The sequence below is a fragment of the Myripristis murdjan genome, chromosome 16 (assembly GCF_902150065.1).
Source record: "Myripristis murdjan chromosome 16, fMyrMur1.1, whole genome shotgun sequence".
NCBI classification, from domain to species: domain Eukaryota; kingdom Metazoa; phylum Chordata; class Actinopteri; order Holocentriformes; family Holocentridae; genus Myripristis; species Myripristis murdjan.
In genome coordinates this window covers 33362905-33381566 of record NC_043995.1, presented here as the reverse complement: position 1 = coordinate 33381566, position 18662 = coordinate 33362905, and the positions used below count along the sequence as shown (strand labels likewise).

The following is an 18662-nucleotide window of genomic DNA, read 5'->3' as shown; positions in this document are numbered from 1 at the left end:
GTCTCCAGACATCACCATCATATCTGCACAGGTTGCCGTGGTAACGACATAGGTGTCAGTAACTACGACGACGCGGCTTTCCGTCGAGGAAGCAGGAGAAATGTCTAAAAGGCTGCCTGGTCAGTGTGAACCTGAACCAACACAACAGAAACAAACACGACACGGTGGACTTTTTCACTCTGGTTCAGACTCACCAGCCGGCTGACGCTGCGTTCACGGGAACTTGGACGTCAGAGTTACACTGAAACAATGCGGCGTTCACAGGATCAGCTCAGGAAACATGGAGGCTCTTTTGCTTGGTCTCAGTGTCTCCTTTTTCCTGTGAGAATCCAATTAGCTTGAGATGACAGTGAAGGCAACGCCGTCGCAGGTCGAACACTTACAAGACGGAGAGTCTGAGGTCTGAGGTTCATGTGACGTGTCAGTCTGTGTTTACCTGTAACCTGACAGAACAGACCACCTGTCTACTCTGTGAAAATAGTCCAGTCATTTCATGAAAAAACCTCAAGAGAAGCAAACTCAACTGATTCTGTATCCTCAGTTTGTCCTGAGTGACGGGAAAAAAGTCCCAAGAAATCCCATTGGTGGAAAGTTTTGAAAATCACCTATTTATGACCACATATTACCAAAAAACACTGTTTTTAACACACAGGGGAAAGGGGTTCAACATTTTACTGTCAGATATCACTGTAAAAATTCACAAGTTGATTACACACACAAAGACAAGAAAAAAAGTCAGTTACAAGTTCTTTGAATTATTCTGTTTACACATGCATATCACACATTATCTGATTTGATATGCACTAATAAGGAATATAAGAAATAAATGCCAGAAGAGACATTTAAACAGTGAATTAAAAGGTTACTATAGTAACCTTTTAATTCAAGGTTACTATATATACAGTAACCTTGAATTAAAAGGTTACTATATAACAGTGAATTAAAAGGTTACTATATATATAGTAACCTTTTAATTCACTGTTTAAATGTCTGTTCTGGCATTTATTCCTTATATTCCTTATTAGCGCATTTTGGTAATATGTGGTCATAAATAGGTGATTTTCAAAACTTTCCACCAATGAGATTCCTTGGGACTTTTTTCCCCTCACTCAGGACAAACTGAGGATACAGAATCAGTTGAGTTTGCTTCTCTTGCAATTTGTCCTAGGTTGACCCCAATTTTGGCCTAAAATTACTGGACTAAAAGATCAGTCACTTTGTAAACAGCACTAAGCTGCGGGGGTCAATCACCGTTTTCCATTTTCTTTCTGTTTCCTCCTGTTTTGCTCGGGGAGTTCAGACCAGCCGACGCTTTTTGTTTCGTTTGTTATTTAGGGATCAGTCTGAAGACCTGACTGGAACAGACGTTGGTTTGGGCTTTTATTTTGACGCCAGTTGCTTCCCATGTTGCAGGTTAATCAACCTGAATGCCTGTTTTGTTTTCAGTGACTGTAAATATCATTTCGGCAGCAATAAATCGCTCAACTGTGACTCCGTGTGGCTCTCCGCTCTCGTCCTGATGCCCCGAGGCCGGAACACCAAACACACCGAACCCAGCCAGCGCCCAACAACAGCAACCTGCAACAGGCTTCTGGCCTTACAGGTGGTGTAAATCCAGTGTTTTTTTTTTTTGTTTTGGAAGTGGAAACAAAAGCCAACGCGCTTCACAGGTTCCCAAAACGTCCAGGTTCCTCTTTGCAGCTGAAAAAGGCTCATAGAAAAATTTCTCCAAAAAACAAGTTTGAGATTCCAACTTACCAGAAAGACATAAGTTGCATGTAAGAGGAGGCTGCAAGCAATTTCCCAGCCCAATCTGTGTGTGTGTGTGTGTGTGTGTGTGTGTGTGTGTGAAGGTGCTGTGATCTCAGGCCAGAGCCAGTGTCTCTCTCTCTGTAGGGCTGCTGTTTGACTTGTTAGAAGAAGACCAAGGAGAAGGAAGGCAGGCAGAAATTAAAGGACTGAAACTTTGCCGAAAAACAGAGGAAAAAGCCAAGAAACGGCAGACTCTCAGAGGGAAAAGGAAGATCAGAAAAAAAAAAAAACCTGAGAGCTCTTGAAAACCAACTGAGGTCTGGACAGGCGCCGGCTAAAGTGGAGTAGCGGTGGTGTTAGTCCTGCAGGAGTTAGTAGAGCCAAGCGACCCGGGCGCCGCGGGACAACCTGAGGTGACCTTTCTGAAGCCTTCAGCGGGCCGCCTCTGTGCGACGGCGTGTCGGAGAGGAAAAACACCATGGAGCCGGGGTGGGGGGGGGGGTTATTCCAAGAAAAAAAACATCTGAATTTTCAAGATTAAAGTGGAAATCTAGGAGAAAACTCAGATGTACTCTAAAGTTGTAAATTTACAAGAAAAAGAAAAGCACAACTTTATGAAAAAAATGGGAAAATCTGAGTTTTTTTTCTTGGAATATAACCCCCCCCTCCCCTGACTCCGTTATTTTTTTTTTTTGCCTATGATGGCCCTAATACACCATCGTAGAGGTGAGATGTGCTCAAGCTCCTGTTTGTTCAGGGTTTTTTTTTCTTTTTTTGGTGTGAAAACGAGAAGCCGGAGCCCTGCGAGGCGGCTGAGGCGGCTCAGAGGTTTCAGAAAGGCTGAGCCGAGGGAGCAGGCCAAGAACCAGACAAGATGCTTTGGAGAAACACAACAACAACCACAACAACAACAAAAACCCCAGGCATCCCAGCGGACAGACGCGTCTCCACGGAGACCGCCGAGGGGTCCTGATCATTACCTCCTCCAGCTGGGGTCGGGGGGCGGGGAAAGGTAGGCGGAGTTATACGGCGAGCTGTCCACCTGAGGAAAACATTCGGTTAAGGAAACAACATCAGCAGCGAACGGAGCGACGTGCCAAAGCTGAGGCGGCGCTGAGGCGTCATGTAAAAAAATCCCCACAGAAACCAGATGACAGATTGGAAACCTGAGTTCTGCTGACACACACACACACACACACACACACACACACACACACGCCGGCTCCCTCCTGACAGAAATATGCTCAGTGACGAGCCGTTTATACATCAGTCTGAGCAGATAACACTCCACCGGAGCCTTTTGCCAAAAATTATGTCCGACTTTATCAAAACTGGGTGAAAAAAACATTCCCCCGTTTCATATTTCAGACTTTTAGCTGACAGTAAAAAGCCTCAATTTATAAATCAGAGACATTACAAGAATCTCACGGCCAATCGATCAGCATCGACACAAAATCAATCAATTCTATTTCTGTAGTCAAGTAATCATTTTAGTCAAACATGAGGTAAATATAAACACCAAACATCATCTGAGTCCAGCTTCACTAAGATCCCCAAGCTGCTGACTGTCTTCCTTTCTTCAGTTCATATCTTTGTAAAAATTTTTTTTTTTTTTTTTGCTGCTGGTCAGACTGAGGACGACATCTGAAGAATCTCTTTGGGTTCTGATCACTTCCCATCGTACCTGGGCTTTATTTTTCACACTTTATACACTAAATTTTTCATCAGTTCAATGTAAAAAAACATAACTGGGCAGGTATCGCCGCTCGAGGTCACAGCGGCACAACAGGCGGCAGACAGGGAGGATTTTTCTTTCTGACATTTGGATGGAGACTTGGCTGACTTACAGGAATACTCCAACATTTTGGGAAAACTTCTCCAGACTGAGACAAGACACCATTTTCACCTCTGTACGTCCAGTGGTTCACTCCCTATGGGTAGCATTTAGCTTAGCATAAAGACTTGAAGTCTATGGGAGTCGCTAGCCTGGCTCTGTCAAAGTGAAAAAATAAACCATACAGCAGCTCTGGAGCGGTCTGATTTATAACCGTGGATCATGAGGATTTGAAAAACCACTGCCACCGTTTCAAAAAGATGGAAGATGGGAAAAAAGCATCTGTCAACAATAAACACTTCCAAAATAAAAGAGGTACAGTCTATGTTTTTTTACCCTTCATCTTTCTGTCCAAACTCAGATAAATGTCTTCTTCTGCTGCCACTCTCCTCTGTGCTCCGCTGTACAGAGTGTGTGATAATTAGCTGAGCTGTTATCACTGTCGTTGGTTCGTCAGTGTGTAAAGCGAGCAGCAACACGCCGGCCTGCGGGGGGCGCTGCAGTCCAGTGACAGTGATGCATGTGGATGTGATGAACTGTCCTGTAATCAGATTCCTGCGTTCTGCCATCTGACTCAGCTGTTCATCACAAATTTTACTGTGACATGAACTTGGCCAGCCTCTTTATTCATCAGCTTTAGCACTTTAGCACTTTAACATCTAATGGACACCCTATTTCTGGTCTGTCATGAGTAACATGTTTATTGTTTGTCTATGTTATGTTATATACTGTATTCTTTATTCTTATTGTTATTGTATCTCGCACCATTTACTGGTAGTGTATTTTTGTTTTATTGATTACAATGATAACACCAACCTGCCCAGGGACAAAGGATGGAAATTAGCTGCTCGCTACAATCCTACATATTTACACGAAAGTGTCTATTAATATGTACTGTCCCCTGATTTCTCTATCAAAATAAAATACTCAAATACTCAAAAATCACCTTCACAATCCTGTAACTCACAACACCAACTTTTAAAAAACCCTTTCTATACAAGGCGTCAATCACAAACACAATCACAATCTCCCAGCAGCCCTGACAGCACAACCACAACAACACCATACAGCGCGCACACACACGCACACACACACACACACACACACACACACACACACACACACACACACACACACACACACACACACACAGCAGCATCTGCGTTAACAGAAACACCCAGCTGTGGTCTGAGCAGTGAAGTCAGCAGTCGTCTGCATAGAGGCTGAGGCTGCAGCGGCTCAGGGTAGTTTCCAGCCTGCAGAGTCACCTTCAGCATGTGACTCATCAGCCAGAGACTGACGCTGTTAAACCCCACGAGTGAGACACGAGCAGCGTCACAAAATGTTCCTTCTCACTGAAGATTCACCACACAGGACTGGCACACAGAGAAAAAACAGCTCTATCGGCATATAATCCAGTGGAGTGTAATCTGATTGCTGGAAGATACTGAGTCCACCTCTGTCCCCCAAGCTGCAATCTAAACAAATGTCCCCCCGACAGGGCTGGTTATTGGACCTCGAGGTGATCATGTGAACCTTTTTCACAGCCAAAAAGGTCCATAGGAGTTCCCACGCAGGAACAGGAACACACATGCACTGCCTCCTCTAAATGTTACGGTGCAATATCAGGAGACAGCGTTTGTTAGGCCAAATACAGCAAATTAATACATAAATAAATGAGTGAGTAAAGTGATATATTAGCAAATACCTAAATAAATCAATAAATTATGCCAAAGTTTTACTTGTAGGCTGTGGCTTTCACAAAGGTGCAATAAGGGCTTTATTTTCTGAGAGTGTATCGCTGCTCCACTCCAGGGAGATTTTTGTCCTCTGTGCATTTAGTTTGGATCGGTGTTTTAGGACGGCGTAGTGGGGCTACTGTAATATTCAGAGGGGAAAAAAACTCTGAAAAAAATTCTGAGATTGATGTTGAGAAGAAAACACCTGAAAACTCTGAGATTATAAAGTCATAAATTTAAGACAAAATAATTTCAACAGCTAGTTTTCACTGTTTTTTCTTGTAAATCTGTGACTTGAAAATCCCAGAATTTTCAATTTTTTCCTCATAAATTTGTGAGTTTCTTCTTGTACATTTATGGGAAAAAACGTCTTTGAGATTGAAGTGGCAAATTTACAACTTTAATGTCAGAGTTTTTTTCTCTGAATATTACCCCCCTCCCCTCCCCTCCCCTCCCCCGCACTGAATTTGTTTTTTTAATGAATCATTCAGTGTGAAAAATAAAGTCCCGGTCTGATGGGAAGTGATCGAAAGTGATTCTGCAAATGTCGTCTTCAGTCTGAACAGCAGCCAGAAAACCCCAAAGTGTTCAGTTTGTAAAGACATGAAAAGGAAGTCCACTGATCTGCTTCTGACTGATCTCAGCCTCACTGGGTTTGGTTTTTGTTTTTGTTTTTTCACTTTGAGGATGAAGGATACTTGTCGGTTGCGGTACGGCCGGACCGGCGAGATGAAACGGCGATCTCTCTGCACTCGCTCGACCAGACCGTGATGTCGGGTCGAGCGATTGGACTCCAGAGTGGAGGGGAACGAGCCCTGAGAGAGAGAGAGAGAGAGAGAGAGAGAGAGACTCGGTTACTGCTAACACTTATATTTATATTTAAAAGATTTATCTATTTTGAATTTTGTTCTAAATGATGTTTCTTTTTCAAACTGAACTTGTTAAAAATGTATTTTTTGTAATAGCAGTATTTTTGTAATAGTAGTAGGACAAGCAGGGGCAGTAGTATTAGTAGTAGTAGTAGTTGTGCTAATAGCACTAGCAGCAGAAGTACTATAAGCAGTACAGTAGTAACAGTAGTAGTAATAGTAGCAGTAAGTTGTAGTCAAAGTAGTTATGCTGTAGTAGTAGTAACCGTAGCAGTATTAAGCTGTAGTAGTAGTAGTAATTGTAGCAGTATTAAGCTGTAGTAGTAGTAACCATAGCAGTATTAAGCTGTAGTAGTAGTGGTAATTGTAGCAGTATTAAGCTGCAGTAGTAGTAACTGTAGCAGTATTAAGCTGCAGTAGTAGTAACTGTAGCAGTATTAAGCTGTAGTAGTAGTAACTGTAGCAGTATTAAGCTGTAGTAGTAGTAGCTGTAGCAGTACTGTAGTAGTAGTAGTAGTAACTGTAGTAGTATGTATGAGTACTGACCTGGAAGTCCTGAGGATTCCTGCCGATCTGGTTGACGTTGGGCAGCGAGCCGCCGTAGTACGGCCCCTGATTCCTCGCCAGGCGAACCTTCTGAGCCTGCAGCTGAGGAGGAGACAAGGAGAGGAGGCAAGGAGACAAGGAGAGGAGGAGAGGAGAGGAGGAGAGGAGACAAGGAGACAAGGAGAGATAGATTTCAGATGTTATAAAACTGTGATATGGCGTAAATGTTGTCTTTGCCTGCATTACAGTAAAGAAATGACATTTTGCTGAAGCTCTTTGATTTTTTGTCTCGACATCGCTGATGATTACTGAGCAGAAATCTCTCAAAGCACCAGCAGCCATCCCTACAATATCACCACGATATCACCACGATATCACCACAATATCACCTCGATATCACCACGATATCACCACGATATCACCACGATATCACCACAATATCACCTCGATATCACCACCATATCACCACGATATCACCACGATATCACCTCAAAATCACCAAGATATCACCTCAATATCACCACGATATCACCTCGATATCACCACGATATCACCACAATATCACCTCGATATCACCACGATATCACCTTGATATCACCACGATATCACCACGATATCACCTCGATATCACCACTATATCACCTCAATATCACTACGATATCACCTCAATATCACCACAATATCACCTCAAAATCACCAAGATATCACCTCGATATCACCACGATATCACCTCGATATCACCTCGATATCACCACGATATCACCACAATATCACCACGATATCACCACGATATCACCACGATATCACCTCAATATCACCACGATATCACCACGATATCACCTCAATATCACCACGATATCACCACAATATCACCTCGATATCACCACGATATCACCACGATATCACCTCAATATCACCACAATATCAAGATATGTGGTCAAAGACATTGTGATATTTGATTTTGTCCATATCACCAAGCCCAGCAGCTTTCTTTTCAAATGCCACAAACGCTATGAACTGTGGGTAATTCCCTCAAACAAAGCCTGCAAGGAGTTTCAGACCTGCTGCAAACCTGTGCACGGCCCAGACACACACACACACACACACACACACACACACACACCTCTGACCTCACTGAGCCTGTCGCTGCTTTATTTTATTTTAAAACCTGCTGTGAACCAGATTCCCTCTGGAACGATGAGACAGGAGGGAAAGTAAACCTGTAAATATAAACTTTAATGCATGTGAGCAAACAGAAACACACACACACACACACACACACACACACACACACACACACACACACACACACACACACACACACACACACTCTGACCCTGTTCCTGGGAGTTTGTGATGTTCCTGTTCTATCTGCTGTTTCTTTTATCCCAGTTTTCTATCTGGGTTTGTGTCCTTGATCCTGTGTAAAACACTGAGACTCTCCTGCTGGTTCAAAAGCATGGAAGCAAACAAAAACAAAAAACAAAAAGCCAACTAACGAATGAGTCTGGGATAAACGATATGGTAAAATATTTATAACAAATCATATTGAGATTCATTTTACAGCTACTGCCTTTAGGATACCATCTTCGTAGGGATGATAAATTTGCATTATAATGTTTTATCTACGTTTATGTTTTCTTACATCTGGAAAATAACATGTTTAGTCCAGGATATCTCTGTGGCAGCATAATGCTTAAATTCCAACAGTGTTTGGTCCCATATTTCACTTTCATTAAAAACGAAAGTGCAGCTTTGGATTCTGCACTTGGCTGTGTTGCGAGTTCAATAATATTTTGATTAATTGTTCAGCGCTACTGTGAATGCCTGTGTTAGCAGCTAAGCAAACAGACGTGCTGCTGAAGCAAGAGAGCAAAATAATAATTGTCCAGCGAGGGGAATGATTCCCGAGGCGGACCGGTCGCCTGGCTGAGGTCAGACCTGAGTCGGCCTCTCAGGTTTAATGATTCTCCTCAGCGAAAACCAGCCGTGACGGTCAGGAAGCCGAGGACAGACGACGTGCAGAGCCACAGCTCTGACAGGGCGGAGGCTGCCGACCGGAGAAACCTTCACCATCAGCTCTCACCGCGGGAAGTCAGCTCGCTTTGTTCGTATCAAAGAACAAGGTTATTATAGTTAACCAGAGCTAAAAAGTACAAATCAAAACTAGGCGTGAAAAAAACTTTTTAGTTAGTTGTCTTTAGTTTTGGTTTTTCTTGGTTTGGTCAACATAAAAAGCGTTGCTACAAAAGCTTTCTGCCAGATGTTGGAGTGTCTGTGGGAGTTTCTGCCAGATGTTGGAGTGTCTGTGGGAGTTTCTGCCAGATGTTGGAGTGTCTGTGGGAGTTTCTGCCCGGCTCCCAGTCTGAGTTCTAGTTCAGAGAATTGTCCAAAATGTGTCGGTGAGCTGAAGCGTTCAGATTTCCCTTCAGTGGAGCTGAGGGGCCGAGGCCGAGCCCAGAAACACCAGCCCACAGCGTGACCCCTCCTCCAGCAAACTGCACAGTCGGCACAATGTGCTCAGGCAGGGAACGTTCTCCTGGAGGCAGGGAACGTTCTCCTGGAGGCAGGGAACGTTCTCCTGGAGGCAGGGGACGTTCTCCTGGAGGCAGGGGACGTTCTCCTGGAGGCAGGGGACATTCTCCTGGCGTTCCCCAAACCCAGACTCGTCCACCTGACCGCCACATAGAGGAGCCTGATTGGTCGCTCCACAGAACATGGAGCTCTGCAGGTCCTGAGGCGGCAGAGCATCGGACTCTTTTACGCACTATGAGCCTCGGCGCTCGGCGACCCCGCTCTGTAACTTTACATGGTGCCGCCCCCTGGTGGCCGAGTCGCTGTGGTTCCTAAACGCTTCCACTTTGCAATAATCCCACTTCCAGCTGATGGTGGAATATCTAGGAGGGAAGAAAGTTGAGCAGCTGACTTGTTGCAGCGGTGGCTTCCTGTTCCATCACTATTCCAGCAGCACCTGAACTCAGTGAGCTCTTTAGAACCAGACGCTCTGTCACTGATGTTGGTGAAGGCAGACTGCAGGGCTGCTGCTGGAGGTTACACACCTGTGGGGGCGGGGCTGAACCCAGTGACGAAGAGTTGTGGCCCAGCAGTTTGTTCATATAGTGTGTATATAGTGTGTATATATCAGCCCTCATATAGTCTCATAATATCGATATAATATCAATATATTGCCAGGCCGTAGTTTCAAGATGTCAAGACGAGATGACAAGTCAGACATCCCGTCTCTCCTACAGGGTGTGAATGCAGCATCACAGCTGGCCTTGGTCCTGATTGGCTCCTTCACGTAAAACAAAAATAATAATAATAATTCCAGCCTGTCAAATGAGTCCAATTTGCAGCACGAGGGAAAGCCTCGACTGGAGAGCAGCTTCACCTCATCTGACCTGGAGGAGCTGCTGCTGCCTTTAGCTTTGAGTTCAGCTGCAGACGTACAAACTGCAGGTGAGAGGAAAGAAACCCTTCAGGGAATCCAAAAATATCTCACCTTAACAGAGAAAAACAAAGCTCATGATGACTAAGATGCAGCAGACAGGCGGTGCAGTGCTCACAGGCTGCCTGCAGGCTCCCAACACCCAAACAGCACGGGACCCGGCGGGACCCGGCGGGACCCGGCGGGACCCGGCAGCTCCCAGCATCCTCTGCACGCCCCACCGCCCTCGCCAACACCAGCACGCTCATTTAAACTGAAACTAGAGGCGTTTGCCTGTCCCACTGCCAACAAGGGGGAGAGAGATTTTTGTTTGTTTTATCATTTCAAATAACAACAAAAAAATTCTTATTCTCCACGCGGACCTGCCTTCATTAACCTTCCTTCACACGTCGGTCCCGTCCAGAAAATAACACCTACACATGGTTTTATTATGTTTATGATTACATTATGTTCATTGAGAAAAAACATACAGAGCTAAGAAAATCTGCTTTTGCTCCTCTGCTCCACACACGGAATAAGATTCAACAGAATTTTAACTTGACCTCATTAATACTTCTAATGTGTTTTCCATGGTTTTAAATAAATAAAATGATCCGTGTGAGCAGTGTGTGTGTGTGTGTGTGTGTGTGTGTGTGTGTGTGTGTGCATGTGGCTGCTGGTGTTTCAGGATTAGTCAGTGTTGTGAGGTTTATGACGACTGGGACTACTTTCTACTACGACGACTATTTCTTATTATTTGTGATGGTGATAAGCAGGCATGAAGATGCAAGCTCAACTTGCTATGGACGTAAATCTCACACTCACACTCACACACACACACACACACACACACACCTCAGACATCCCATTCACAGACTGTCAGGAGTGCCCGGGGTCTTGAGTCACGATTCCATCTTCACAGAGCTGTACGGTGCAGAGCAGACGACACACACTGTGACACACACACCGTGACACACACACCGTGACACACACACCGTGACACACACACCGTGACACACACCGCTGGTTTCACTGAGCCGCTTGAAAACTCTGGTAGTAAGACAGAGGAAGCGAGAGAACAGAAGCCGCGTCTGGATCTCAAACTTTCCTCAAAAATGTTCATGAACCAACATCCTGATGCTGAGCAGATTCTCTTGTTTGTGTTTCTGCTTCTTCTTCTCTTCTTCCTCCTTGTTTCCAGCTTCAACCACTGATCCACTTTCTGGATTTGTTTGGTCTCAGAGCGAACAAACGTCCTCGCTCCACGACCACGGCAGCAGATTGAAACCACAAACACACACACACACACACACACACATCTGACACCTTCAGGGACCCAGAGGGATCTTTTCACTTTTATAGGTGAGGGAGATCAGCGTCACTAAAACACCTGCGGCTCGGTGGCATAAATACCTGGGCAGGAGGTGTTCAGGTGTGGACAAACCCCGGCTTTCTCAACGCATCTTCAGCCATGTGACAGGCAACTGCATCCATAACAGCTTTATTTCATTTTTCTTTCTATTTTCTTATAATTTAACTCCTCTGTTGAGAATTTGGACATTACATTACATTTACAGCCTGAAACAGCCTGTGTTGCATTCAGCGTCATCACGTAAACTCCAGCACTATACAGGAAGTTGCCCAGAACAGACAGCAGGTCCAAAATTTTTCACTAAAACAGCGCGACGAGCTCGAGGCAGAAAGTGTGTAAGCAGTGTGTAAGCAGTGTGTTAGCAGTGTGTAAGCAGTGTGTTAGCAGTGTGTTAGCAGTGTGTTAGCAGTGTGTTAGCAGTGTGTAAGCAGTGTGTTAGCAGTGTGTTAGCAGTGTGTTAGCAGTGTGTTAGCAGTGTGTTAGCAGTGTGTTAGCAGTGTGTAAGCAGTGTGTAAGCAGTGTGTAAGCAGTGTGTTAGCAGTGTGTTAGCAGTGTGTAAGCAGTGTGTAAGCAGTGTGTTAGCAGTGTGTTAGCAGTGTGTTAGCAGTGTGTAAGCAGTGTGTTAGGAGTCAGTAATCTCTGACTGTCCCCTGAAGGCGACTGAGACCCGAGAGAAATAGAACGATTCTGAAATGATCCCGCGGTGCCGCCCGACTCCCCGGTGAAGCGAGACAAACATGTTGTTCTATTTAAAGACGATAAACAAAGTCACACACACAAAGAAATGTAAAATAGATATTATAGAGGGAATTATAAACTGTTTAACCTCCTAACTGCACGGCACTAACGGCACTTTATGCATTAAACGGGTTTTGTTTGGAAAGATAATGTTTTTGTATCGTCAAAATATGCAGAGACAAATGTTCATTTTCTTATTCCTGCCTAAAAAGAAACAAGGAATAGACCAAATCGTGGTTCAAAAATCAACGTCTGCACTTTGGATTTGAGGAACCGCGACAGCCCTTCAATACTTTCGAGGTCTTGTTTGGTGAAATTCGAAGACCTAAACCTTTAATATATAAAACGATCAAAAAACTAAATCCAAAGTCTGATAGGAAACAATCAAAGCCCAAAATGACGGCTTCAAAACTGCTTCCTTTGTCTGACCCGCAGCCAAAAAAAGCATTAATTTCATAATGAGATGAACAGAGAAAAACAGGAAGACAATCTGAGCATCTTCATAATCTTAGTGAAGCTGGAATCAGACGATGGATTATCAAAATTATAATTCAGTTATTCAGCGTCCATCAACTAATTGTTAACAACACTGATCTGAACGCATCGCGCTGGGCTCTGCTAACGTCCCACAGCTTTATCTTTGATAATGTAAACACTAAATGATTGAGGGAAAAAAAAAATCAATAAATGACTTGAAAGTGAATATAATCATCAACTGCAGCCCTAAAAATCAGCATTATTATTCTATCATTCTTCTTGTTATCATCATTATGTGCATCTTCATGAAGACAAAAGAGATGCCAAATTAACACAGCAGCTTGGAAATGAAGCTGCTGCCACACACACACTCACACACACTCACACACACACACACCTGATGCTCCACCCTCCACCTCCCTGATGCTATTAGCTGATTGGACCACCCACGCACTCCTACAGAGAGAGGGGGTGTGTGTGTGTGTGTGTGTGTGTGTGTGTGTGCTTTTGTCTTTGTGTGTGTGTTTATGCTTTTGTCTTTGTGTGTGTGTGTGTATGCTTTTGTCTTTGTGTGTGTGTGTGTGTGTGTGTGTGTGTGGTGGTGATGGTTGGGTAGTTAAGGACAGGACCCAAAGGAATTCCCAGAAGAGACAGAGTCATAATGGGGTGTGGGAGGGGGAACTGGCAGTGAATGAAGGAGGAGGTGTGTGTGTGTGTGTGTGTGTGTGTGTGAGGGAAGGGGGGGGGCTCCAGTGAGTTGCGGTGCAGCCTGTCAGTCTGCAGCGGCGCAGCATCACCACCTGCATCAGCTCTTTCTGCTCCGGAGTCGAGACTCATCAGGGCAGAAGCCCACCGGCCGGCTGATTTATTTTATCTGCACTGCCGGGACCTGAGCCACTGCCGGGACCTGAGCCTGACTCAAACTGAGAAAAAAAAAAAAAGAGGACACTTCCTGCGATGAAACGAGGCTGTGGGATTCAGACTGAACCGACTAAATGAACAGTTTGCACGGGAGCGATTTAAGGCTCAGCTTTCTAAGTGCTGGTTAGTCCCAGCTGAAGCCTGGACCAAACGCCGGGCTGCCAGGCTGCACGTGCACGCGGCCCGCACGTGCACGCTGCTCGCCCGCTGCGGCAGCTCTGATTGGACCGTGGCTGCAGTTTGCCCTGTCTAAGTGACTGCTTAAACTTAATTACAGTGGTTAGACCAATGCAAAGTATCAGCCAGCACAGCAGCAGGGCCGCTCGACACTTTGGCAAAAGTCAAACTGGTGGCCAAGTCTGTGTGCTTAACAGGGCTGGGCGATACAGAAAATATCAAATATCATGACATCTTTGACCAAATACCTCAATAACGATATTGTGACGATGGCATAGCAATGACTATACGATATTTATGCCATTTAGAAGAGATTTTTGCTATAAAATCATCAGTGATGTGGATATGATGAGACACATAATTAAGCAGCTAATACAGTCTAATAAGTGCAGATAATTGCATTTCTTCTCTGTAATGCAGCTTTTAAAGCCAGGAAAAGACATCCTGATGTTACAAACTCTGAAATCCCAGAAGGCATCCTGTTCAATATCATTACAGATTTATAGATTATAGATATATAACGATTTATCGCCCAGCCCTGGTGCTTAACATTTGGAGACACAAACTACTTTCTCAAAAACCCAATGCTTCACACCACAGACCTCATTTCATACAAAAGTAGTCCAAGGAAACGTCCTCTGGTCCTGTGAGATGAGAAGTGAAACCTCTAACCAAAGTGGCCGTTCATCTGTGTTTTCCTCTTGTGTTGCACTTCATTAAATAACAGTGAAATAATAAAAATATAACAACCTGATTCTGTGGAAACCCTCCTGAACCACAGTGTGGGAACTGAAAGACTACCTTAAACACACTGATTTAGCTAACAACCACCAACAAACTAAGAAATAAGGCTGGCATGTGTTTCATGTTAAAAACCACCAAAGGTTCACAGCCCGTCCTTCAAATCGGCAGATCAGACATTAGACATCCAAACCATCAAACAGCAGAAAGGTCAACACGATCCCTCAATTTTTTTTTTTTTTTTTTTTTTTGCACATTGCGTTTTGCACACTGGGTTGTACTTAGATCTTATTCTGTTGTACTTAGATCTTATTCTTTATTTTTTTTTTTTTATCTTTTTTATTTTATTTAATCTGTAATCTGTGGATACTGCTGAAAAACTGTGAATTTCCTGCGGGATGAATAAAGCATCTATCTATCTATCATTTATTTGGATCGGATGTTATTCTGACAACCTTGTAATTATTTCACCCGCATTTTTTCTGTTTTTTTTTTTTTTTTTTTTTTTTTTTTTGCACATTGCGTTTTGCACACTGGGTTGTACTTAGATCTTATTCTGTTGTACTTAGATCTTATTCTTTATTTTTATTTTTTTTTTATTTACTTAATCTGTAATCTGTGGATACTGCTGAAAAAATGCGAATTTCCTGCGGGATGAATAAAGTATCTATCTATCTATCTATCTATCTATCTATCTATCTATCTATCAACAGAGATGGGCGGTAGCAAGGAAATTCTTAAAAAAAAAAAAAAAAAAAAGTTGCGATTTTATTGAAATTGGGAGCTTGCAATGTGCATCGACGACATCCCGAAATAACCAGAGGAGCGGAGCGGTTTGCCCCTCATGCTCAGTCATAATGGACGAGGTGTGTAAATGTGCCGCTGAGCCGGGTGACTGTGAAGGTGCCAGCTTTGTGAATGGAGCCTGGCCTGACGCGCCGCGGCGCAGCGGGGCTGACGGGCTGACAGCGACGTGAACGGAACATAGTAAACAAGCCAAGTTAGCCGCGTTAGCTAATGCGTGCTAACTTACGCTAACGACGTATCGGAAACGGCCGACAACACAACATTTTGAGGCTAGCAGCGGAGAGCTAACCCCGACAGTCGCTCCGCCGCGGGGCCGGCGGGGCGAGGCGGCGGCGGCTCCCCAGCACACCGCCCGGGGACTCGGTTAACGTTCTCTCGGAGCCTGACGGACCGAACGCAGGCAAGGCCTCTGTTCCTCCGGGCAGCTCTCCTCCTCCTCCTCCTCCTGCCTCCGTCTCAGACTCACCCTGGTGGAAGTGATGTCCATCATGACCTCCTGGAAGGCGGCTGTCTCCTCGGCCTGCCGCTGGGTGTGCAGCGCGATCTTCTCGCTGAACTTTCGGGGGTTGGAAGCCCCGGACCCGGCGCCCGAAGCGGGTCCGGGTCCGGGTCCGCAGCCGCCTGTACCCGTCGCAGACATCTTCACCGAGCGGACGGGACGACTTGACGTAGTGGAATGATTTTTTTTTTTTTTTTTTTTTTTTAACCAGAGAGGAGGGGAAAACGGAAGAGCGCTCACTCCCCCGCTACTTCCGGGAACCACATCTGTCAGTCACACTGCGCTGAGAGTGGACTGTGGTAAACATTAAACTCGGTCAGTTTATTTATGGAGCACATTTAATTACAACAACGCGTCAGTCAGAGTGCTGCACCGTGTCAGACTGATAAAACACCCGACAAAAACTAATACAAGATAAACATAAATTATCACATTAATATGAATACGATATGATAATAATATGATAATAAATTATCATATTACAATTAAAATTTTAAAAAGTTGCACCACATCAAATAAGAATGCAGACAATGTAACAAAAGTAAAAAAAAAAAAATAATAAAATAAAATAATTATAATAATAATATATAATAATGATAATAATAATGATAATAATAATGATAATAATAATAATAATAATAATAATAATACTTAAAAACAAAAACTAAAAACTAGAGCAGATTAATAAAAGTCATTAATACGGAGCACAAAGATAAAATAAGAAATGGATCTATGAACTAACTGGCTGTTATCTATGCCTTTCAGTAATAACATTTACAACTTTTACTATCAATTGAAAAAATACTGGTTTAATCCAGAATCAAACTCTGTGATTGTGATGATCCTGGTTTGTGTTTAGGGCTGTGACAGTCCGCTCTCTTATGTGACGCTGGTTAACGCCTTAACGGACGGACAGCATAACTGTGCACTATTTAACTGTTTTGTTTTGTTTTGTTTTTTAACCACTGACCTGTGCAATAATTTATGCCTGTGGGACTTGACAAGGATTCAACAGTGCAGTACCCCGGTGTGTATATATGGTGTATACAGGTAGACTTTTTCCATATGCTTAACTTCATATTTCTGTATTTATTACTGTAATATTTTGTAGGATTCATGCACATATTTATCCATAATGCGAATACTTTTTTATGAATTTGTAAGACACATATTTCTATATTGCTTACTTCTTTTTACATTTCTTATAATTTCATTCTACTGTTGAGAATTTGAGCAGCTGCAGCGGAGTTTCCTTTCGGGGATCAATAAAGTATTTCCGATTCTGATCCTGATCAAGTCTGAGCCAAAACAGAGGCAGAGCGCATGCGCGACGTGTGTACGCAGATACTTCAGTTTGACGCCGCCGTGACTTCAGCAGCCAGACGGCGGACAGTGGTTTGCTTTTCTCTTCAGAGTGTGTGCTCTTCTTACAAGGAGACAATCTTTGGTTCTCCTCGGGGTGAGGACGAGGTATCGTGGCGCCCCCTGCTGGCCGCGCTGAGGTCCTGCAGCGTGGGGAAACTAAGGAGTAGAGAGTGGAGAACAGAATAAAAACAGCCTCCTGTGCTCAGTATTGAAAAGTTCAGTCTGACTTAATCTTAAAAAAATATTTGTGCTTCTGGCGTCTAATATGGAAGGTCAAAGGTCAGAGGTCCTATTCAGCAGAACAACAGCATCTTGCTCATGGACACTTCGGCAGGGCAGCTGCTTGGTGACACATCGGTGATATATGCGGTGAGGTTCAACATAAAAATCCAAGGAAAAAAGTTCCTACGTCAGCACGAAAGAAGCGGAGGCTGGTGATTTAGAATGAATCAGTGCGACGCGATGTTCCTCCTCTCCCTGTGGAGGAAAAACCCTGAGCTCATGAGGAAGGCTGAATATTTTTTATAGTGTTCTCAGTCTGAACAGCAGATGTCACTGTAATTTTTAGGAGTTAAAAAAAAACCTAAAGTACCTGAAGAGATATGATAAAGTGAAATAACATCAGCTGCCTGCTTCACACACAGATACACACAGAAAACACTATTTGAGTCAATATCAATATAGGGTACCATTTGGTGTCCCGGGCAGAAATCACTCACTTTTCATAAAAAAATTGCAAAATAACAAAACTCTGAGGGTTTATTATAAATGGCCAAACATTTAAACACACATTGGTACAGAGATACATCTTTAAAAGGGTGTTTTTCATATTTAAAAAATTTTTCTATGATTAGATGCATGTGATTTTGCCATGTCCCAAACTCCTCTCTACTAACTTCACTGAGTGTAATAAGTAGATAAATGATATGCAATGTACAAACCTTTTACATGCTCTTGTTGCTCTCATCAAGTACTTGAATAAAATGAGTCAATTGGATCATTTATGGTCTAATTTCATAATAATAATAAACGTTTTGCATGTGTCCCTGGATTTGCTGTCCACCCCGTCATTAGGTGGTTACTGCCACTATAAGAAAGCACCTGCTGTAATCAGTGACATCACTACCACTGCTTTGTCTTTTACAAATGGAGTGAAGAATAGCTCCTGCAGAGAGAGGACATATCAACATTTATATTTTGACATTTTCATCATTTTATGATTGAACTTGAATGTGTTCAATCTTAATGTGTCCACCCTGTCATTGCAAAATATGAATCTATATAAATGCTTTTCAGAAATTCAAAATATGTTTGTTAAAGTATACACAGTCACCTTCCTAACTGATACATGTTGCTAGCTAATGGCCCACCATGTGCTCATTAAATGCAAACTTCAGC

At 43.5% G+C, this 18662-nt stretch overlaps 1 protein-coding gene across 1 annotated transcript in view; it reads right to left on the bottom strand.

The window, feature by feature from the left end:
- LOC115374177 (CREB-regulated transcription coactivator 2) overlaps positions 1-16063 on the bottom strand; it is a 42799-nt gene extending 26736 nt beyond the window's left edge. The window contains exons 1-4 of the mRNA XM_030072956.1: positions 15867-16063; positions 6741-6842; positions 6024-6140; positions 2733-2794 (exon numbers count right to left, since the gene is read on the bottom strand). Of these exons, the coding sequence (XP_029928816.1) occupies positions 2733-2794; positions 6024-6140; positions 6741-6842; positions 15867-16040 (455 nt within the window). The 5' untranslated portion in view covers positions 16041-16063. The remainder of the gene's footprint in view (positions 1-2732; positions 2795-6023; positions 6141-6740; positions 6843-15866) is intronic.
- Positions 16064-18662: the final 2599 nt, after the last annotated feature.